This window comes from Mytilus edulis, chromosome 4 (assembly GCF_963676685.1).
Source record: "Mytilus edulis chromosome 4, xbMytEdul2.2, whole genome shotgun sequence".
In the NCBI taxonomy this organism is placed as follows: Eukaryota; Metazoa; Mollusca; class Bivalvia; order Mytilida; family Mytilidae; genus Mytilus; species Mytilus edulis.
The window spans coordinates 35,301,421-35,326,672 of record NC_092347.1 but is presented as its reverse complement, the minus strand read 5'-3'; the positions used below and the strand labels follow the sequence as shown (position 1 = coordinate 35,326,672).

At 31.7% G+C, this 25,252-nt stretch overlaps 1 protein-coding gene across 2 annotated transcripts in view; it reads right to left on the bottom strand.

The window, feature by feature from the left end:
- Window positions 1-25,252, bottom strand: part of LOC139519607 (thrombospondin type-1 domain-containing protein 4-like) — a 58,601-nt gene that overhangs the window by 22,375 nt on the left and 10,974 nt on the right. For both annotated transcript variants that reach the window (XM_071311797.1, XM_071311798.1), the window contains exons 2-4: window positions 24,344-24,416; window positions 9,614-9,741; window positions 884-941 (exon numbers count right to left, since the gene is read on the bottom strand). In XM_071311797.1, coding sequence (XP_071167898.1) covers window positions 884-941; window positions 9,614-9,741; window positions 24,344-24,416 — 259 coding nt within the window. The remainder of the gene's footprint in view (window positions 1-883; window positions 942-9,613; window positions 9,742-24,343; window positions 24,417-25,252) is intronic.

Below are 25,252 nucleotides of genomic sequence, written 5' to 3'. Positions count from 1 at the left end.
CTTAATCGTAATGGGCATTTAAAATTGGGTCGGATTTAAAAAAAAAAAAGAAACAGATATTTGCAACATCAGCTAAAAGAGAGGCAAAATGAATAATCAAGCTCATAAGTTGAAAACGAACTGAAATTGCGACAATGTTTTGCTAATAAACAAAATAGATACAAAGACAAACAACAGTAGAAAAAACATAGAAAACTAAAGACTGAGCAACACGAACACCGCCACAGACGAGGTAGCCTCATATTCTCCGGAAGGGCAAAAGTTCTGCTCCACACATGGCACCCGTCGTGCTGCCATTTTAGTAAAATCACGGTGATAAATATAACTTGGTAGTTAAGTTACATCCTAGGAAAAGAACAAATTATTATTAAAAGCTCTAATAGTTTGTGGTATGGAAACAGAACGAAATGATTTTCATAATTATTGCTGATCTCGAGTTTCATCCGCACTCTTCTAGGAAAATGTTCTAACTTAAGGTTCGAAACTGTATCTATGTAATGAAAGAAGGCATGCAAGTCAAGTATTTGACCTGATTTTGTTTCATGTTCTTTCCTCTCTTCTGGTTTGCTACAAATCATGGCTTATACCTATTTCTTATTCTAACCATCTTCAGACTAAAATTAAAGAGAATTTTATCGTCTGTTTATAGTATTAGTATAACTAATAGTGTAATTTTTGTTCGCCTCGTAGACTTAAATACTATTAATTTCTAATCTTTTCTTAATACTTTGAACATTTATATTGATGGTAATCAGCTGGTTGTCATATTTCAGACTCACTACTACAGACAAGATCGTGCACCTAATGGTGCATCTGCATATTAATCATAATAATTGCCAGTAAATACATAATTTACTATACAAATACACATAGCAGACCTTACCTGAGTATTACATATCTTAAACTGATGTCTCTTTCCGTGGCATTTATTGGAATAGGCCCTGAAATTTAAATTTAAATTTTTATAATTATAATTTATGACTGATTTTTATAAATCCCTTTCATTTTTCAGATATTTGTGTCCCATTGAAATATTTCTCATCAATTGATGTGCAATTTGTAAAAAAAAGATGAAGTCGGTAGACGTAAACAGTTCCTTCATTGTAGAATTATTTGAAATCCTATTTAGCCGAATTAATCAGATGAAATTATTATCTTTCTGTTTAAGTCATCTCATGACCATCACTTGGTTAAACCATGATTAATGTTGTCTGTTTATATAATTTAAACATAGATGTTAAATGGAAAGATGTCTGATACTAATGGGTGAAATAAATAAATGTTTATCAAGACAACAAGTTTGCGGACAGAGAAGAAATGGCAGTGAAAACTATGGAAGCGCATATATGGTACACCCATTGTAAAGTTATTTCGTTGCTAATAAGTCGGAATTATAAGTTATTTTGTGTGTTATAAGCTGGAATCTAATTATCATGTGGAGTCAACTTGTCGGAATTGACTTGATTACTTAACAAGTAGAATTCAACATGTCGACATCTTATTATTTTGTCATTACATTATTCTAGCAAGTCGACATTGTAATGCAACTTTTTCATTATTATTCCGACAAGTTGACTCCTCATATGCATTTGATTCCAGCCTGTAACACACAACTTAACTAATAATTCTGACTTATTTGCGACAAAATAACTTAACAAGGGGTGTACCATATGCGCTTCCATAGAAAACAGCTACTCTGAATGTTCCTATGTAGTGTTTTGTAATCTTGTCTTTTCGTCGTTTTACTTTTTTGCAATGTTGGTGTCAGTTTCTTTATTGCTGTCAAACGAGTTTTGAAGTCCCCTTAGAATAATCCGCCTTTTTGTTACAACACGGATTGATGATAATTGATTCACTCTTTGACTTTTCTAACAATACAACATTGACCTTTAATTCCCCCTTTGCATAATGACAGAACACGCAATCTGCCAAATTACCATACATGTAACTTTAGATCACTCTTCATTCAAATATTTTGATTAAAATCGAAACATAATCGTAAATGACGAAGCTCAATGTGTTATATGTATTTTGACATCTACATGTAGATGAAGTAATCATAAGGTTTATCATTTTAAATTCAATTGCTGTCAGATTGACACATATCTCGAATCTACTTTTATTCTTTTATTAAAAAATACCATTCCCAAATTAAAATAATTCGTGCACATTGATAAAATTAAAACTGGTGATGTCACAATCAAAGATGGGCGGACAAAACCTTGCCAAAAATGAAGAAACAAAATTATAAATAATCAGTGCATTTTATTCAAATTGATGACTAAATTCAGGGAAAAACTGAATTATTCTTAAATGAGAAAGAATACCTTCACTTTGCATCTATAACAATTCCATAATTGAGTCGGTTGCTTTATTTTCTTTTTTAACCTTTACCACACTTAGTTCACTATTAAATTTGATCTGCCTCCGATCGAGATAAGACAAGCGAATGTACGTTACGTAGTACTAACACAACGTTTTCATCTCAATAACTTTTATAAGCATGTCTGAAGTCAGATATTGTCACTTGTGTTGTTGTTGGCTTTCGGTTTAAATTCAAAAATTAAGTTATGATGTCAAATCTTCGGAAACACAATTTACATTTGTGTAAATATCTATAAAGCGCATCAGATTGAGAATTATGGTGCCTTTCGAGTTTGTGAAAAAAAATTAATCACACTTCATACTAAAAAATTACAATCTCTGAAAATGTCTCAGCTTAGAGACGAGCTATCATAAATTTATGATATGGACAGAGGAATGGAAGAAAATAAAATTGAGAATAAAAACACGGAATGTATCAAGGAGACAAAAACATACAAAAGAGCAGAAAATAGCCCAAGGCCACCGATGGGTCTTCAACACTGGAGGCGCCTGGGCTTCATATAAAACATGCAATACATCAGTTCAGAGGTTCTTGACGTGGGTCAGGCTCAAACATGCGGCGAGATTAAATATACTTTGTATTATCTCAACGCTCAACTATACATGTAGCCAATGTGAAATAAACAAACACACAGCAATACGCAGAGAACAGTTACGTTAAAAAAGGCCGAGTCCGATGGTAGAATATGTGACAGAATAAACTAAGCAAACGACAATGATACACATCCAATAACGAAGGACTACTAACAGTTACCTACACACCAGATCAAAACCAGAATTAGACTGATTGAATGATTATGTCTTCATCATATGAAAATCAATCACTATCCGTAACGTAAAAGGTTTACTATCATACCATCTCATGTCAACCACTGGTTTTAGAATAAATTTATTTCCGATGCAAAAAACCTATGAGTGAGTCAAATTGCATACAAGTGTAATTCTAAAAAATACCATTTTTAATTACCTGACAACAGTATCGGTACTATTATATCCTTTCTGAATAAATATGTTGAAATGTTGGGTTAGCTTTTTGAGTTGAATGACGACATTTTTGTGCTTTGTATAGAATATTACGGATATGAAATACCTCAACGTATAAGATGTCTGCACATTGATTTATATTTACGAAAGCTGTCATTGCACTGATGGTAAAATTTAGTAAATGTGTAGCCTGTTTAAATGAATTGCCATTATCCCCTATTTGATTTTTTTTTAGTTTCAAGGGGAAAAGGAGATCAATAGAAAGTAATAACTACCGTTGCCTATCATATGTTTCCGTTATATTTGGCCGAATTGTTTTGTATGATTGCTGTCTCATTGGCTTTCAGTAAAATATTTCTTTTTTTCATCCAAATGAAATCATATCTTCGTAATTACATTTACAACTGGTTAAGCACTCAATAAGAATTATGACAATGACAATAGCATAACCTACATATTCATATACATTTGCACTTTTCACCCAATTCATTATGAAAACATGTGATTTAGGTATTTTTTTTATTTGTGTTTATTTTGGGTAAAATAACAGTACAGGTGTTAACACTTAGATCAAAAGTGTTACTTTGAGTTCTACATTCTAGTGACATTACACTTCACAGTAAAGATGCAGTATATTTCGTAGATTCTTTTTAGCTGTAATTAATGACTTATCACTTTTTGAGATAAAATGAAAAAAATAAGAATACTTTTAATAGCTTACATATTTTTTTAATACATTTCTGTTCTGGAGAATTTGTCTTACCTATTTTTATTATTTTCCACATAACATCATTATATGTAATGCCAAGTTTTCCTTTGTTATTAACCCTGCAATTCAGTTTGAATGCTTACATAACAACACATATCTACTTTGACAGAAATTGTGTCAGAATATAATTTCTCTGTTGGTTTTTTTACTCGTGTTACTAAAATATTCTAGATCGAAAATCACCGAGGTAACATAAATTGTTGAAAAGTGTATCTGTTGCAGTCAATCGGGCATTGTGGAATGTTATTAATACCGTTGGTTCGATACCTTTGCACGTTTATTTTTAGTCACTGAGAATATAATGACCATGCCAGGACTATGGTATAAGCATTAAAGTACAGTAATATTTCTTGAAACAAAATTCAGGAATTTATTGAGTTTTAGGAATATGTTTTCCTCGGTTTTATTCCTTGTCGTGTTTCAATTACTAGGATATAATAATGTTTCGTTTTGGTAATAATAGCGTTTCAACGTTTATATCAAGTTTTGACTTTCAAAATTGTTTGGCCTCAGTCATCCCCTAAGAGGCAAATGTTGTCGAAATGCCTACCTAATACAGTAAAACTACAAATGTGCAGAACTGAAAAAAATCACAACCGTGAGTAATTTAGTTAGAGACAGTAGAAAGCTAAACTATAGTTGCTTGAAGGACTGCTTACATTTTAAAAGGTGTCACGAAATATTTGCAATACCCTTTTTAATAACTAAGATTGTCTAAACAATCAGCAAATATTGATTTTTTTTAGTAACAATCGTTATTCAAAGACACCTCATACAGTTGCGGAGTTCATAAAGGAGTCGATTGACGATCACAGCTATCTTGTTCAATTTTTAGTATTGAAGACTATGTTGGGTGACAGGCCGATTCACCGGGCACAGTTAAAAAGCTTCATACCACAATGATTATGGACAAGTTTGGTTTTATTTGGTTCAATAGTAAAGAGATTTTTTTGTAAAATTAAACATATGATTAACTACGACGTACAATCGACGACGAACTACGAAATCAAAGTAACCCATATTGGCCTTACGGGTTATGTGAGCTAAATATGATTCAATATTTAAAAACTTAAACACTTATGAGCACTCTTTTTGTGGCGGTTAATGTTTGAGAAATAACCGTTTATTTATGAACTTGGTATTTTACTACACATATACATGTTTAATGTAAATTTTATTTCTTTGAAGGACCGCGAAGCATGTAACAAGTCAGTAATATGACAGTTGTTGTCCATTCGTTTGATGTGTTTGTGCTTTTTGTTTTGCCATTTGATTACGAACTTTCCGTTTTGAATTTTCCTCGGAGTTCGGTATTTTTGATATTTTACTTTTTGAAGCAATAGCTATGCCATTAAAGTAGCGCGATGTTACCATGAACAGCCACTTATACATCCTAACAACTATTTACAGTAAAAATTGAATCTGGCTGGCAAACTAGTTCACTAGACACAAGAAGGAAGACGTTATTATATAACTTGGTATCTCAAGAGCACATGAATTGCAATAATGTCCTATTTATTTATAATTAAAACGATAGTTTTTACTTTACAAAAAAATAACTTAAAAGAGGTGTGATAAGGGTTAAAACTCCTAGTCAAACGAAGATTTAACCTCAAACTAATTGCAACAGAAAATGTTTTTAGTTCAAATCTATAACATTATGCCCTTTATATACACAGAAAAAAGTCCCATAAAATCTAACTTGAGGAAAACTCAAAATCAGCATTTTTAATTTCCTATGGAAATTAACATTGTAAGGGGAGATAACTTTGCTTTTTTGGACAGTTTTTGGTTGTTTTTCTTGAAATTTATGTAAAAGTATGATACTTTGATGGGGTTATCAGTTTGTATTTGACTTACCTATATAATCTTCTGCTCATGAAATGTACAAACTGAAGTGTTATGGGTAGTTTTATATTTTTCGTGCAATTTTCATTAAAGAAATTGCAAATTTGAAGCGTTCTAACCATTTTGAAAAAAATATTGTGAAAATTTGGTAATGTTTATATCTGTATATTATAGTTTTTCAGCAACTTATTTATCTAAAGAAACTTTAAACCACAAAAAGAAGAATACATGCTTAATTATTTTTATTAAATTTGAAATTCTTTACCTTGACATGTTGAAAAATTCAATAAATGGTCAACTAATGAATTAGGAAATCTCGATTATAGCTTGATTAAATATATGAAAACAATTTTTATTGATATTTCTGCCTTTTTTGCAAGAGTTATCTCCCTTTTCAATGCAAATCTTCGTAGGAATTTTAAATGGTGAATTTTTTAGTCTTCCTCAAGTTAGATTTTATGGGACTTTTTTCTGTGTATATTTGGGGTATAATGCTAAAGATTAAAAATCTTCTGTTGCAATTACTTTCGGGTAAGGGTAAAATGTATGCTAGATTGACTGGACTATCCGTTGAAAATAATTTACAATTCGAGCTCCACTATTGACGATTAATGCATTGTCTTACGAATGTTAAAACAAATCAAAATTCAATGATTCGTATAGTAGTAAGAACTAGTACAAGAAGTTATTCTTACTATGTCTGCTATTCTCCTTGGACAACTGACATTTCGTTATTAAGATTTCTAGTTATTTTCTCTTTAATACGCAATAAAAACCGATGAGGCGGGTTAAAATTACGAAAACTTCGTTTAGTTAGGAATGTATTCATTAAGTGATTAAGATGGAAAAGTTATCAATACACATCTGTAAAATCCGTTGTGATATGAGAACGGAAGCTCTGCTCTTTGTCTCCTTTTGCTAATTAGAAAACAAAATGCTTGATATAGTTATTACGTAACACATCAGTAATGAGATTGTTCTGCGTATTTTCTAGAGCTTTAAATCATTAATTTTCAATCATTTAATGATTCTATATGTTTTATTTGCAGGTGCAAACGTTTTAAAATAACAGCGTAATATGTAAATAATCAACAATTCGTACAATTGGCTTTGTCATATTCCCCCTTCAAACATGATGTAATAAAACTACTGTTGCTATTTTGAAAACAAAGGCTACAGTTTTCACACTAGGCGTAGTAGTTTCTGTCCAAGTGTTTTTAACAAATGCTTTATTATTTGGCAGCATATATATAGATTACAATTGAGGTTAGCCCTGTTTGTGGACCTGGATCGTTTATTTTTTGTTATACCTTCAGGTAAAATGTATTGTATCAAACGTTGATATGATGTTGCTTAAATTTTATGCATATTAAAATTAAACCAAAGGCGGAGAAAGCTAGACATTCTCGTAAAATATTGATAGAACTAAAATTCCCACTTTGATCGACAATCTCTTAAATTAACTTTTTATTGATAAGATCGTGAAAATGCATGAAATATTTGCCAGTTGTGAAAGTTCCAAATTATGCACAACAAATGTACGTGTATAAACAAAATCAAGTCTGATTATATACAAAGAAAACAAAAGCTTCAAAACAATAGTGCGTCATAACACTAAAACACAAAAATGAGAAAAGATAGGAAGAGAGAAATATAAAAACAACAATTTAAAAGATTCTCTTATACTCAAGATTGGACAAACACTTATTCCACATTAAAATAATAACGGAAGTGCTCCTGGATGGTCAACCATTGCAGCACTTATAGTGACACAAGGCGTTTTATTCTGGTTAACGCGTTTCTTAACAAGAATTGTGTTCATAGTACACGGATGCCCCACTCGCACTATAATTTTCTATGTTCAATGGACCGTTAAATTGGAATAAAAACTATAATTTGGCATTAAAATTAGAAACATCATATCATAGGGAACGTGTGTACTAAGTTTTAAGTTGATTGGACTTCTTCAAAGACTTCATTGACCAAAACCTTAACCTACAGCGGGACAGACGGACGAACGGACGAACGGACGAACGGATCCACATATCAGAAAACTTAATGCCGCTCTACTATCGTAGGTGGGGCATACTAAAGAGATAACGCATCTTGTATCGGGGAAAATCTCTTGCTCAACCACAAAATTCATCACATGTAAGAAACGTCAACTTGACCTATTGTAAAAGTTTGAAATGCAAACATTGGATTTTCAGGAATTAAGATAGAAAAAAAGATAATTGTCAGAAAAAAACAGACATTAAAAGATAAATCAGCACTAAAAACAACAGTTAAAAAAGCAAAATATGAACTTTACTGTAACAGATGCGCATTCCAACAACTAATGTCTCTGTAGAGAATTCTGCCTGCTCAACCAGAAAATTGAAATAAAACTACACTAGACATAACAAACATAATTGAAAGTAAATAAACAAAGAATCACTTAAGAAACAAATGTACCAATACTCTTGTTTACTTTTTTTCATTATTTACAATACGATGTAATCATAATTATTATTATTTCTGAAATATAAATTGAAACAATTATAGACCAACAGGCAATTGAACTAACACATTGCTAAAGATGTCCTGTTTTGAGAGGTGGTTATTCAAAACAATAATATAAAGTAATAAGTATAAAGAACGTTATGTCCCGCTCAAAGTGTCACATTTATATGTCAAGTGAGATGCCAATTCAAGTCAGCACCATAATCTTAATTTGAAAGGCCAACCACTTCAGTTGTTATCAATTCGTTTGATTTGTTTGATCAGTTTGAGCTATTAATTTTGCCATTGCATTAAGGACTTTTCGTTTTGAATTTTCCTCGACGTTCGGTAATTTTGTGATTTTACTTTTTTCATGGTAACATACTTGAAACCAAATATCTTATATCATACTTGACAAGACAATCGGACAAATGGAAACACAGACCGGCAACATCATATTGCCATTATTTTATAGTTTATAGGGAATAACAAACACGAAATATTACTATCCAATTATAAAAATCAAACCGACTTAAACCAGAAATAACACTTTCTTCTACTATAAAGTCCAATGACTCGCAATAATAGTATAAAAACATAAGGCAGGAATAGAAAAGACTACTCTAAACGGAACTGACTATGATTTGACGATAAATGTTCATCTGGTACCTTCAAACTTATTCTTTAGTTACTTTGTCTGCTTAAACTTTTGCATTTTGAGAATGGTGACATGAATACAATGTTCAATCATGCCATGTGCCCGTAGATTTTGATTTCACATGCGTCTAGCTTTTAGTGTTCATGAAGTGAGATTGATCTATCATCACCTAAAACCCACAAAAGTTACATGTATTCTAAAGTTTATTATTTATACATGAGGTCAAGCAGTTGGTTGATCTATCAAATCGGAGTATTATTGTCACTACAATTAAACTGTCAAATAGTTTAAATATCGCTGCTTTTAATATCCTTGCTATATCGACTGGCTTTTGTAGTATATTTAATGATGTCTTAAAATTAATATAATATTGAATGAATTATTCAGATGCACATTTGTACTTTTCAAATTTTTCTTTTCTGATTTGCAGATTTAGTTTATAAGCATTGAATGTGAATATTAAGAAAAGTTACTGGAATTTGACCTACCTCATTCGTCGGTCTATGCAGTGTCTTTCTCTGTACGCAGCACCAGTTCCACATTGAGCCGTACATGATGACCATTCTGTCCAACCACTCCAGTCTAAATGGTTATTATGCCGCCGATGAGCATTTCTCTAGAAAAATACATAAAAAATACAAACATTTTGTACAAAGAGTTTCCATAGTTCTATTCATTTAGCCTTCTACACATATCTTAGATATCTTTGATACGGACACATGGATCCTTCTTTGAATTTGTTAACTATTCAGAGATACCAAAATTCTTCTATCAAAACAAAAATCATACTTCAACAGGAAAGACCCCTGAGGAAACTATAGCCACATTTATTGATTTTCAAATACTTCAATTTTACGCAAAGATGTCACTTTTACAATACTTAAAAAAACATTCAAATGTTACTAAAAACTGAAAAAATAGAAACTGCTGTACTATCAATAAAAATAGAACTGAAGAAAATTTTGTAAACGAACGTTATATCACGATGTAATTTCTAATTTTATACAAGTAGGTATACACATACAAGTAGAATATATTTCATTGAACTCTACATGCAGTGACAAGATATTAATAGACAGAATAAACATCCTCAGTTATCATATGCACAAGATGTTTAGATACAATTTTGATGTGAAAGAACCTGCATAAACCAGAAATTACTTGCTGAAAACAGTTGATTGTTGTGCATGCGTCAAACACGCAGTTGAACATAGATTTAAAATGTTTTTCTAGGAACACGAGCAAATTAGAACGTTGTCGGTAAATTATTCGTGATGGCGCCAATAAAAATTGGGCTGTAATCATATCAATCTTTACGTCTTTTTACAATGTTGGACTTGTTTCGCGTTAAGAGAACATGTTTTTAAATTTACCAAGACTCCGTATGAGAACAAGCCACACCATATAATTTTAACCTATGTAAGTAACTGTCAAAATTTCGAGTCCCCCAAAGACCACATTGTATCTTCTGTGAACTATTAATTTAGAGTCAAAGCCCCTTATTTGGTATATATTAAAAGAATTTCATGATATGAAAAAATGTGCAAAGGTCTACTTTAAAGTCTGTTTTTTGTCTCTCAATGTTGTTTTGTTATTTAGTCATCTTATTGACGTAAATGTACACCAGTTTGGTTATTTAGTCGTTTCTTTGGCCTTTAGTATACAACACAAATCTTTTAATTATTCTTATAAATCATCTGGTTGATGACGACACCAATTCTGCATCACGGCCAATTTACACCCATCACAAATACGAAACCATTGAATATACATTTAGAATACAAAGTCATACACATTAAATATCTACCCTGGAATGTCTGGAATTATCTCAAAGGCATTACCTGAAGAAAACTCATTTATATTACGAAAGCGTGAGAACCCTCATGATCGTTTATTTCATGATGTTTAAGTTACGTAACAAAAAAGTGTGACATTTTTATTATATAATTATAGGCATTATGTGATTATACACTTAGCTCTGCTATCGTTAGTTCGCGTTGCCTTTCATCAGAATGTAAAAATGCAAACATTTTTTATTTCATTCTACCTTTTATGACTTTAAATTTAGGATGACTGTTCATTTGTTATCCATTCGTTTGATGTGTTTGAACTTTTGATTTTGCCATTTGATTGGGGACTTTCCTTTTTTGAATTTTCCTCGGAGTTTTTTTTGTGATTTTACTTTTGACAAGTTACTGTACATCAAAATAACACTTTACTTTCATACTTGTATTTATTCATTACAGTGCATGTCTTTACTCACTTCCTCTGTTGTGCAATATGTTCCTATACAGAATTTAGAAAAAAGGAAATTCTTAATTAATACTTGGTCTTAATTGAAATTGTTTCCCTCCACAAATTGCAGTTCTCTTAAAATTCTGATTAAATTGCAATTGGTTTCTTTAAATCAAACTGTTCACATTACGATCAAGACACATTCATATTCAAGAATCTGTTAGAAACTTGTCACACAATTGTTAATATATGGAGTAAAGATTTCCATCTATAACGATTTCAGCTTTTGAAACAAATCTTGTGTTTTGTATACTGTTGTTGTAGGTTTTTTTTTAACATTTTTCGTTTTTTTTTTCCATTACATTGTCGGTTTGTTATTAAAATATGTGTTTGTTTTTCCTTCGGTATCTTTCGCCTCTCTTTTACAACTGTCGACAAAATTGTTTGATTGCATAGAACTAACATCTCGAAAAAATTGCATACGATTTAAAAATAAGCTAAATAAATCGAATTGAATTATTGTGTCATTTAAGTGGAGTTTCGGATAAAACACTGACCTATGAAAATGCACGACAAAACAAAAAGTGCAATCAAATAAGGTGTAGGTTCGGAGATATTTTCATCAAAGGCGTTCTGTTAAATAAACTTAGTCATATTTTCTTTCCCACGACCTACGCTACATGTAATAAGAAATAAGGGTTGAAAACTAAGATACATGTAGTCATATGTGAACAACTGAATATGCATTTGACAGTTAATGATGTAGTCTTAAATAAAACGTATATGTAAAGACTTGTAGCATGTAGACGATGGGAAAAACAATATCAAATAATTGACCTTTAAATTGTCAGAGTTTACAACTAATCATTTCACCTTCTGTAGCTAACAAGATGTAGTAATATTCACAGGTCATTTGAGAAAGATTGATGAAGGTGTAATTATGTAGTAATTTGTAAACACGTAATTATAGAAGTCCCCTGTGGTTAACAATTAAAGGTATACTATACTGACTCACAATCATATCGACATGGGAAAATGCTTAAGTTTCTAGAATTTGTTACAATGTTATATCTTATTTTAAGTTTATATTTCTTTTTATCAGGAAATTAATATAATACAGTACGATTTGCGTATAAAGTGTTTTTGTTGTTTCGTTTAATTAGTTTTATTCGTTTAATTAGTTTTATTCGTTTTTAATTCAATTGTCCAAAAACTAATTACACTGTATGAATATGGTTTAAGTAAGTAAGCAACCTCTTTATAAACTTTATATAACCTGATAAAAATATCAACTGGTTTAAAAATTTAATTGCAATGGTATTTGGTATATAATTATAGCTTTGTATAATTTGTTTTTGAGCTTATTTCAGCATATACTTCTATACTTCTACAAGCGAATGTATACTGACAAAAAGTATGATATTGCAAGTCATGGACATTTTTCAATAAAAAAATATATGTTATTGTTGTTTTCATCTTTATTTTTCTATTTTAGAGGGGATGGTTCTTTTTATTGAATGTTGGATCTGTAGACTAGAAGCTTCCGCTTTAGTGTGATTGGTTTTAATTCATTTAAGTCCCGCATCTTCAATATTATTTTATATATTTACAAATTCATATAAGTGTGGCCAAACAATCTGTCAAAAAAACAACTAATATGACTATAATGCATCAGTTTATACAAGTACATGTAAATATCGTTACATATTATTGACTAATGTGGGTCCGCCAAATTCATCAAAAAGAAACAATATATTATAACATGTAAATGGCTATCAGTTTGAATTTCTACCTCCACTATAGAGTAACTTTGCTGTATTTAGCAAAATGTTTATGAGTTCTTGGTCCAACTGTGTCTCATTCGCGAAAAACTAAAGTGGATGGAGGTACCATCTTTGAAAACCTGATTGTCATTCCATGTCCAAAGTGCGACAGAGCTTTTTGAAATTTGACGATGTAACCATGAAGAGAAGACACCAACGAGCATTCGAAAACGACTTCGAAAAAAGAAATAATACATGCAGAAGCGTAATACGGACAAAGGTTTACAGAAAAGCAACACACAAAACGAAAGACGGAGTGAGACGAAGCTCAGGAAGAAGTGGATTAACATTTTTTGCCGAGGAGTCAGCAGATATTTTCCCAATATTGATATCTGCCGTGTTATCACCTGTTAATCACTTTTATGTATCATATCTATATTGATTAATCATCCCATAATAGGGGATTGGTCAAAGAAGTTTGTCTAATCCTAAGACGTCACCAAATTTGAAAAAAAATAAAACATCACAATGTGAAGTTCTTAAAACTAAGGCGATATAACCACAAGCCCCTTCAAACCAAAACTAGCTGGCGGAAAACTCGGTGTCTTTCCCCGATGCCGCCAGTCCTCCATACTTGCAGATGTGTATGTTTGCATGATGTTCCTTATATGAAAACTCAACAGTCAACTCATCATAGATTCCAGAATTAAAACTTCAAAGGACTCAGAAGAGGTACTCTAATACAAAAAAGTTAAAAAGACCAAAATGGAACCCACTGATGACCCAACAATGCGAAAGATTTTGACAACTAAATCTAATGAAATCTATTCCTGGGTTACATAATCCTTATTATTTCGAATATTTAAAGTTTTTTAAACAGTTTATTAAAAAATTTGACCATATCAGTGATATTCATGTCCACAGAAGTGTTGACTACTGGGCTGATGATCCCTTCTGGAGAAAACATCCGCCAGCAGTCGCTACGACCTAGTGATTGTAAATACTCTTATTATAGATAAACCCATCATAAATGCCAGGATTCAAATTATGTACGTAAAGCGTGCGTTTCGTCTACAGAAGACCCATCAGCGAAGCTCGAATAAACATCAGTTAAATAGGCCAAATTAAGTACGAAGTTGAAGAGCATTGAAAATTCCAATAGGTTTGGTCCAGTACAGGTTAGGAAAGAAGAGGCATACCAAAGTTACAAACAAACTCTAAACCAGAGACAAAATTACTTAGAAAATGATCAAAGTCCGTAAGGAAAATGGGACTCCGACCGGATATCTTTTTAAATCTTCAAATCTTTGCTTTAAAATAAATTGAAGTAGCAAGAACTATAATCATTTAAAAAAGTATATCTCTAATAGCCTAGAGCTTAAAATGATGGGGAACTTTAAATTAATAAAGATCTATTTCCTGTCAGTTTTGGTAATTGAAATAACTGAATGTATTACAGGATGTTTGAAGGGACAACATTCGATCGTCATCCTATGATAACTGACACCTTATATAAATGATTCAAATAAGTTCTTTAATACAGTTTGATTTCATTCCCCTATAACAAGATAGCAGTAAGGTAATAATGTTCTAATTATGTTCGCATATAATCTTTTCATTACATAATAAACTAAGATGACAACAAGGATGTTTCTACTGACAAGTAATCGTGGTCATTAATCATTTCTTAAATTGAATTTCTGTTTCAAACGATAGCTAGGACTTCTTTAAAATCAGAATACATGTATATGTCTGTGGTTAAACGTTTTTCTTATGAATAAATGAAAGATGTATTCTCATACACAATATATTTGTTGTGGATATCATATTTTGTTTTCATTCAGGTTTTTTTTTTATACATAAATCAGGCCGCTAGTTTTCTCGTTTGAATGGTTGTACATTTGTCATTTCGTGGCCTTTTATAGCTGACAGTGCAGTATTGGTTTCGCTCACTCTCGGAGGCCAATCTGTAGTTGAAAACTTTTATGTAAAATGGTCTATGATGGTGAATTGTCTTTTTATATATTCCATAAAATTAACATTCAAAATAATAATTGTTGTCTTTGATGTATTTGAGCTTTTGGTTTTGCCATTTGATTAGGAACTTTAGTTTTGACTTTTCCTTGGAGTTAGGTATATATGTTATAATACTTTGTATCTGCCTTTTAATGGGCACCTCGACGATAAGTAAAAATAAATGTGTTTTTATCTGTATAGGCAATGTTTTTATGTAAAATGTGCATTTGATGTTGCAAAAAGATAATGATCCAAGAAACGTTTTTCTACGTTTTCCATTTACTTTTTTATAATACAGCTGATGATTACTCGACGAAACTTGGGTTAGTTGGTAGTTACATGGCGTTCACTCGCGCCTAGTCGATATAACCATGTCTTAGTAATGTGTCTTCTATGTTAAAGACAATAAAGACAAGTAATCAATGTGAAAAGGGAGTGACTCTGAAAAATAGCCAAGGAATTCAAAATGCCCCTAGATAACAAAAAAAACAACAGATGCCTTAAAAAGACGAACGGCTTACCAATCGCCACCTAGAAAATTTTAAAATACCGAAATTCGAGGAAAATTCTAAATGGAAAGCAAATGACAAAATCAAAAGCTCAAACACATCAAACTAATGGATAACACTGTCATAATTTTGGAAATAGGTCTGTTTAGTAAGAATGTATGTAGCCATACTTGTATACCTACTCCTATGAAATATTAGGAAAAAAAATCTAAGAGAGCTTACAAGACTAGACGATTTGTCAAAGAAAATAAAAAAGCCAGACAAAATCTGACAAACCTGTTTTGATGTGCGGTCTAGACTTTATAAAATGTGCATGATCAAGAATGTTTGATTTACAAGTGTCTTACGACAAGCTAGGATGACTTCTATATGTACAATGTAAAGAAATATTGTAATAAATAAAACTTCAATTCATTACTTAAAAACTTCTTATCCATATGCTCAATGTCACCATAACCAACGTCTAGAGCTATATATCTTTTTATAACGGATAGGTTAGTCTTTGTTTACATTTTTTATATTATCCTCTTAGGATGTTACTAGCAATTATTTGAATATAACAACTTGATAATTCAATTTTTCAGACGCCTAACCTGCAGGAACCCTAGTGCAGATAGATTTGAACAGTACAACACATTACTTTGCTTAAAGTACATTTCAGTAGATGGCCACGTTCCAGCAAATTAATTCCAAAATAAACTGTTAAACACATTAGCATATTTTGTCATAATGTCAGCATCGCGATACACTTGACAAATAGACAACAGAGCCAAAGAAAAATACCCTTGAAGACGTATTGAATGATCTGAAAGTTGTTTTTAATAGAAGCTATGGCAAGAATGCAAGGTAACATGTAAAAACAATAACAGAAATACAAATATTGACTTTTCCTGAGCCTTAACGATAATTTTAAGGATCGATCGAGGGTACTTAAAAGTATTTTTGTGATTCGAGATTTGAACATAAATTCATTGCCGATGAAACAGAAACAACAAAATCCACACATTAATTGTCTGCAAAAAATGTAATTGTGAAGCTTCTTCAAAGATTAACAGATTGATAGTGTCTATACAAATGTAAACAATACCCTATTTGCAACTTCCAAGTTCCTTTTGATATAGCTCTTGAATTCTTTCGATTTTATACATCCTTGGCTTTCAATATTCGGCTTTAAGTGTTCGTGGTGAAGGTAAAACAAGAAAGCATTGCGGGAGCATTCAATTTATTACGTGTTGTTATAATAATTTGTATTTTGTTTAATAATGCTTCTTATTTATTCTTTTTAATCAGACAACGTCACTTTTATTATAATGTGTCTGGCAATAACAAGATCACAAATGAATGCTCACTACAGAAACATAAACGTGTGATGCTGTGTTGGCATATTAACTGTGATAGAAAATCTCAAAAGAAATTCTTCATATATTTTGAAAATACATCACAATGACTCCACAGTATTTGCAATATAAAAAAAGTACTCATTTAGAAACGTATATAACATATGCAATGGTAATTGTGAATCTGTTGGGGGGGGGGGGGGGGGTATTAACAAAAATACCGAATTAAATGGTATATTAAAAACGAGGGAGTCCATGAACTTGCCAAATCAAATATTAGCCAAAATAAACCAACGGAACGAACGGAAAACAACTGACCTGGTACATGGAAAATGTAGGCTAAACCTAGTTTGATAGCTAGCTTAACCCGAAGGTATCCCCAGTCCAGTAGTCAGCACTTCGGTGTTGATAAGAATATCAATTATACGGTCATTTTTATAAATTTACTGCTACAAAATTTGATTTTTTCGGAAAACTAAGAATGTTTTTATCCCAGTAATAGACTACCTTAGCCGTATTTGGCACATTTTTTTGGGGGGGGGAGGGGGGGGGGAGAGAATTTATGGTCCTCAATGTTTTTCAACTTTGTACTTGTTTGGCTTTATAACTACTTTGATTTGAGCGTCACTGATGAGTCTTGTGTAGACGAAACGCGCGTCTGGCGTATTAAATTATAATCCTGGTACCTTTTGATAACTATTAACATCTCACTTTTAGGACAGTCATGTATAGTTACATTTCATTGACAAAAGATGATTCGATCGTGGTGAATCAAGATCTTTCCAGTCTATTTGCAGACCGTTTAGTAATGGCACCAACCAGTGAAACATGTACATCTAAATATTAAGGATCAATTCTATTAGCAAAAAGGACTTTTTTTCGGTTTTGGTTTCTGACACGTATCTGTTGTCGCTTAATCGATTTATGACTATTGAACAGTGGTATACTACTGTTGTCTTTCTCTGTATAATTATTAGTACGGTGACCAAACCCAATATTTTTAAAATTTAATCGTCAAACATACTATATGGCTATATTATATATCATTGGATTCGGAAAAATGAGAACTTTTGGAAAATCGATGTCGTCAAAAAGAAATGTGGTAACAGTTTTGCATAAATTAAGGTCAAAGATAAACATACTGTTTTCTTTTTTTCTTTTTACATTTTCAAAATTGAAAGATATCAGCAGCATTTTATATTAAATTTCAAATCAATTGACTATGAACTATCTCTAAAATGTAAAAAAAAAAAAAAAAAGGATCTTATTACTTTTAATAATCGATTATTTCTGAAAATTGGCGTTTTTCAAACACTTGTTCTATGAGCCCATTCTATTATACAAGATCAATAAAAATTCCGTTGAAGTTACCTTGTCGGGTGACATTCAACCTCAGCAATAATGATAAATGTTGTTTTCGATTTAAGCTTCTATCCCGAACGTTTATTTTGCAAAAGCTCATGCATGTAATTCATTGCAACCAAATACCACTTATTACCTCTCAAAAACAGTTACAATTAAAAAATCCAATCAAAATGATTCATAAAGCAGATTATTTTCAGGAATATCTTCCGATTCGTCTGTCAAGGAATTTCTACATAATTCTGACCTTTGACAGGAGAAAAGCTCTGTACATGTTAGGTTTTAATTGTTGTGAACAAACACTTTTCACGTGGAGATTTTCCCTCACATGAACACACAAGATCCTGCAAGAATTCTGCTGAAATATGCCCTTCACGATAAACGGTGTGTAAATAATTAATTAATTTTCGCCAACCTTATTCTAAAGATGACGGAACAGGGGGTTTTAGCAATGTGTGATGCGGTCAAAATTGCCGATTCAAAGAGAGGTAACCAGACTTAACATACATCTTTACTGGTGGCAAGCTTGACGCCCATTTTATTCATATCATGATGAAATGGTTTAAAGATATTCTTCAGATCATGAATCTTCGAAACTAAATTCTTTCACAAACAAGGGCTTCATCTTCGTCAGTACTCCCAAAGCTCTGTAACTACAATAGTCGTGCGTGTCCTTCAAAGTCCTGCATACAATTTTCTCACTACCCCGGAGACGAAATTGTGTCGCATCCGGTAAGTGTGTGTACAGTAGGAGTCAGTTTATAAATTTTGGGGGAAAGCAAACACATAGTTGGTGAAGGGGTAAAATTCTTCAACTATTCTTTACACGGCTAATGTTCCCCATCTGCACCTACAACTCGCATACATGTCTCATCTGTTTGTAGTAGTGAACATACAGAACAATCACATCCGTATCAGAGGTCCGTATGATTATTCTGTCGCTCTTTCCTGGTTCTTTTCTGTTAACTTCATGTCCATGTATAAGGCATTAGTTATTATACGAGTATTGGCCCTTGTTGAGTGCTTACCAAGTTACGACAGTTATTAACACTATTGTCTGAAATAACTTCGACAATTTCGGATTTACAACCGTTCCGGCTAAGTAAAGCTCACTATAAGGTGGAATTTTAGGGAATTTGTCATAGTTTTGAAGAAGAAAAACTACCACAGAAATTAGGGAGAAGAATCCTTCTCCCTTCAATAGTATGATACACTTTGGTGGAAGCTGAAATCTTTGTGCGGCTTTACTTTGGAGCAGACAACTTTATTGAGTTTTCATGTCGTAGCGGTAAAAGAATGTCTGCTACTGTGAGCGCTAGAGAAAATCAGTGTGCCATATTTTTATAATAGTCAGCTGCAAGGTCACCAATTTTTTTACTTTTCTGTTATCATCAATACATTTAAGCAATTCCATACCACCTTTCAGACTGGTGTAAGTTGTGAGTGATGGGACAAAGGAAGGTAGAGAGAGTGCACAAGAGACATTAGAATCGAATTGGATCACCAAATCAGGAATTTCATCAAACGACCCATACTCTTTAACACATTGCTAGCAGATTCCATCATTAAGTCTTTCAACAGAACTTAAGAAGAAACGTTTACTCTGTACAGTAAAGGAAGTGATTCAGTATTTCTTCTCTGGCAGACGATACACTTTTCAAAATTAAAACGCATGTGTTGCTTTTTTTTACTACTTGGACCTAATCGTAAAGGACTTCATGATAATTCAATCATTTTCCAGATAAATACATGTCCAAATTCAGACTTGGTTCTTACTTTTTAAAATATATCAAAAAGAAAAAAAACCATATCAAATAAACATACGAAAATAAGAAATCTTTTAAAAATACATAAAAAGATACGATAACCAACACGAAATAGGACTATGAACTAACAAAAAAGATCGAATTGAACAAATTTTGGCAACGAAAAATCGTTGTTATACGAAATATCATTTATAGATTAAAATAATAGTATCGGTCCGGTTCAATATTTTTGTACAAGTCAAATTTCTAGAGAAAAAAACTTGTAACCTGTATCTTCTATTGTAGTGTATATTTTGTTTCAATGCACAAGTCGAAATAAGACTTCTGAGATAAATGATTTTGAAATTGTTGTTTAATAAAGGTTTGACATATCATTTAAATGTTGATTATTTTACATTTTGCGTAAAAATAAATGACGAAAATGAATTGAAACGTACTCTATTAAATGCAAAATATTCGGTGTGTTCAATTTTTACAAAAACTCTTCAATAACAGATTTATTTTGCTTGACTTTGTTTGAAATTGTTAAAATAAGGTTTTACAACAATTAATGTAATAACAAAAAGCATATCACGAATGTTCTTTTAGAATGTAGGCCTAATTTTTTTGTTAAAGTAATTTTTTCTTTAAAGTAAGGGAACGAACTTCAAAGCCCATTTTACAAAAATTGCACCATACGATTTTTTGACGACAAGTCAAAATGTGAAGCGTAACCTTTGAACTACCAATACTGTGATTTATAGCCGTATAGTCCGAATGACGATTAAACTCCTTAAATAAGCGACTTTTCCTTACTTGGTCACCGTACTATATATACTCGATGATGTCTTATGTTCATGTCAATTCAACGATGACGACAGGCGTTATTTTATCAGTATCATGACTGGGAATAGTGTTCAGAAACGATTGGGTTCTTTAGTTTGACCTCGGAATATAATATGAAGTTGATACAAGGGAAACACTGCCTTTTAAAATTAAGATTTAACAACTCAATGAATTGTGTTTCTGAATGGAGACTATGCAGAGTTATTTCGGTTTATGCTTAATATCTAAATCGTGTCATTTACAAAAAGCGACTTGACAAATCATGTTGACTTTTTACAAAAGAAAATGGGTACTTGAGCAAGCCGATCATAATGTCTTTCATGTTTCTAAAGAATTTCCACGTGTTAAGAATCGAAAGGGTAATGAAAGAATGTCTGACTGTTGAATTTTGGAAACTTGATTAATCAAATAATTTAGAAAAAAGAAACAAAAACAATTTCTTGAACATAAGCATATAAGCTTGTCCTTTGGGGTAATATAATACCAAGTATTTCACAAGATAACTGAAGAGTATATTTTGAACAGGTTAATGTCAGCTATTAACTGCTCTGCTAACAGACTAGCCATATCGTTATTTACGGAAAGCATATTCTAACTGAGTTTGGTTTACTCTAGTGGATATATCCAAATAAAAAAAGGAAAGACTGGCTGAACGTGACATGTTGATTTATATTCAGGTCTTTTAAGATTTGTTTTGTTCAGTAAAAATTCATATAACAAAAGTCAGAAAATTCAAATTGGAAAGTTTCTTATCGAATGGCAAAATCAAAAGTTCAAGTATATCAAACGATTGGAAAACAACTGTCATATTCTTGACTTGATAGCTTCTGATCAAATGAATCAAAGAGGATATAAAAAAAGTGAACGTCAATGAGTTCCCAACGATTAAAACATATATGCATTAAATGTTGATAACAACTCCGCAGTGGATTTTCAATACTATAAAGCTGTCATTTCTTAGTGGTAGATAAACCGAGGAACTAAGGGCGTTAATTTTGAATCAAAAAAGTTTACAAATCAATAAGCAAAGACATAAACTTTATAACTTCCAGTTACAATAACATTAAACAAAGTAATATATTCCGGAAATAAGAATCTTATCTGTTCAACAATATTCATTTTATTATTATGTTTAGGATTTTCTAACATGGAATTATGAAGATCAAGAACAGATATATCAACAACTGGCAAGCACATGTAAAAGAATAAAAGATAGATTGGCATTGTTATAGCCTTAATTATCAAACATAACGATCTCTTCTGAAGAAACAATTGATGATTATCTCTCTGCTACGTTGAAATAGATAAATTGTTCAATCATTTCTTAATAACTTTAACTTTTGGTCCTTTCTGTTACATGGTTCGATGAAAAGATGCAATCGGCGTATCAGAAATTTTACCACAGAAATATGCAACCGCGAAGTAGTTCAAGATAATCTATTTGAACAGGCGATTGGTAAAAGTTTAAAAAAAATATTCAATTGAAATTGTTTCTTAACAGAAGACTTATTTACATTTAAAGATAAACCCATCGTCTGAACTGTGTATACAAATGATTTGATGGATTGTTTTATTATTATGTTAATATGTAATATCAAGATTGTGTGATGTGTATCTATTGAATATCTTTACGAAAGGTGCCCATAAATTTGTCACCAACGTAGAACTACAAAACGAAATCTTGAATCCTATCAGATTATCAATTACCTTCAAAAATACATATTCAATTACCCATATAATGGTATAAATAACGATGATATAAGTGAATTCCATATGGTTCGACAACCCTGCTTGTATACATAATGTATATGAAGTGTTCATGAACCTGTCGAATTGAGTGCAAATAAATACGTGTTAGGCATTTTAACACGTCGTCCAACCTACATGTACATGCAATTCAGTGCCTTTATCATCTGTACATGAGTTGTATCAGGATTTTAAACTGATATTTAAAATGTTTAACACTTGTTGGAGTCCATATGTTTAATGTTATGCTAATTTCCCCTTTTTTGCATTTCATAACAATAAAACCAAAAGTATACATAATTTTCCAAATAATATTTATCTACTATTATGTACATGTATCATTAGTATGTATGTTTATTAAACATCTATCAACCCATTAAGTAAATTGGACGTCTATCTTTCAGTCATGTATATAAGTTTTTAAACTTTGTTGAAATATATTACATACTTGTTATAAATGCTTTTGAACAGAAACATATACATGTAATAGGCAGTCACACTCTGTGAGCTACATGTATAGGATATGCAATGAAATTGGATCTTCATTTAACGATTAACTGAATACTTTCTATAAAGATGAACAAGCAAATCGAAATACGAACGGATATTTCAATTGCAGATATTTTATTAATAAGATGTGAAAGAATTTCAAAATAAAAGATGAAGAATTAGTCGGAAATTGAAATTTAAATTATTTTCTTTTGTGACTATTTGTCAGGTAAATGGCAAATGTTATATTATTATAGTTCGTTTCTGTGTATGTTGCATTTCGGTGTCGTGTTTCAGTTGTGTCGTTGGACTCCTCTTACATTTGATGCGTTTCCTCAGTTTTAGTTTGTAACCCGGATTTGTTTTTACCTCAATCGATTTATGAATTTCGAACAGCAGTATGCTACTGTTGTCTTTATTTGTAGATAAGCAATCAGAACCATTTTCAAATAAATAGTAAAGCAACATTGGTACGGTTACTTTAAGATACGATAAAAGAACTGAGATAAAAAAAATGTAAATGACAAAAAATAAAATCTGTCAGCTAGAATTATCTGAACATACTTCAAATATACCAAATAGATTTATGTAATAAAACTATATGATTGCCTAATGGATTATAGGATTATTATATTATGCTTTATGCAGGAAAAGCAAATATAACAGTTAACCAATTAGTAGGTACTTAAACTATGTGCACTGTATTCCAGAAAAAATGTTTTTGTTACTGATGGGTATTTAAGATTTTGTCGAGGTACAGGGCATTATCTGTTCTTTCAAAAAACACTCCATTCCTAAAAAAGGAACGTTTAATGCAACTCAAGTGTAAAAAATATAACTAAATTAATATATAACAATAAGGAGAGTGTGGAATGATTGCATGAAACAACTTTCAACCACACACCAGGTAAAAATGTATCCCGATTAGAAAACGTGGAATTAGGATTCATGGGAAACGCATCCAGATTATACTTATATACTGTTACACGTTATTTATTAATTGCTTATTGGAATTTGGATCCTTCCGTGGATTTCGAATCTGGATACATAGTGTGCAGAAGAGACCAAATGAGGAAGTAACAACAATTTGCATAGGTCACCGTCCGACTAGATACTGGTCGACATAAGTTTCTTTTCAGGACTTTTACAGTCCAGATATAATGTACCTACCTTTCTCCTTGCTTCTGTATGACCCACATGAAGAAGAGATATGAATCCAATATACACTAGCATACAACTATACCTGAAAACAAATATAATGAACGTTAGTTGTGTTTTACTAAATTGAAACTGTAGATTCCCTATAGAAAGTATAATATACATTACTTAAGTATATAATATTTGAAGTAGTTAATATCAAAGGTACCAGGATTATAATTTAGTACGCCAGACGCGCGTTTCATCTACATAAGACCCATCAGTGATGTCCATATCAAAATATTTATAAAGCCAAACAAGTACAAAGTTGAAGAGCATTGAGGATCCAAAATTCCAAAAAGTTGTGCCAAATACGGCTAGGGTTATCTATGCTAGGGACAAGAAAGTCTTAGTTTTTTTTCGAAAAATTCAAATTTTGCAAACAGGAAATACATAAAAATGACCACAATATTGATATTCATGCCAACACTAAAGTGTTGACTAATGGGCTGGGATACCCTCGGGGCATCGACCCAGTGGTGTAAATAGTTATCAAAGGTACCAGGATTATAATTTAGTACGCCAGACACGCGTTTCGTCTACATAAGACTCATCAGTGACGCTCATATATGACGCTGAAAATACGTCACGAATAACTGGAAAATAGAGGTTGCAACACGCACTGGGCATAAGTGACATATTTAAAACAGTTCGAGATTTGTTTGGAAAAAGAAGAGTCTAGGAAAGAAGCTCAAACAACTGCAGTTACAAGTTATGTGTGAATTTGACATAAAGATGTACAGGACTAAAACCTGATGAGATTTTATCCTTTTGTAGCACTTAAAATTAAGTTTTGATATACAAAGATGATTTTGTTTTTATAAACAGATTCTAATAATATTACAAGGCAATACTGGTTTTGCTACTAACAATCCGACTTTT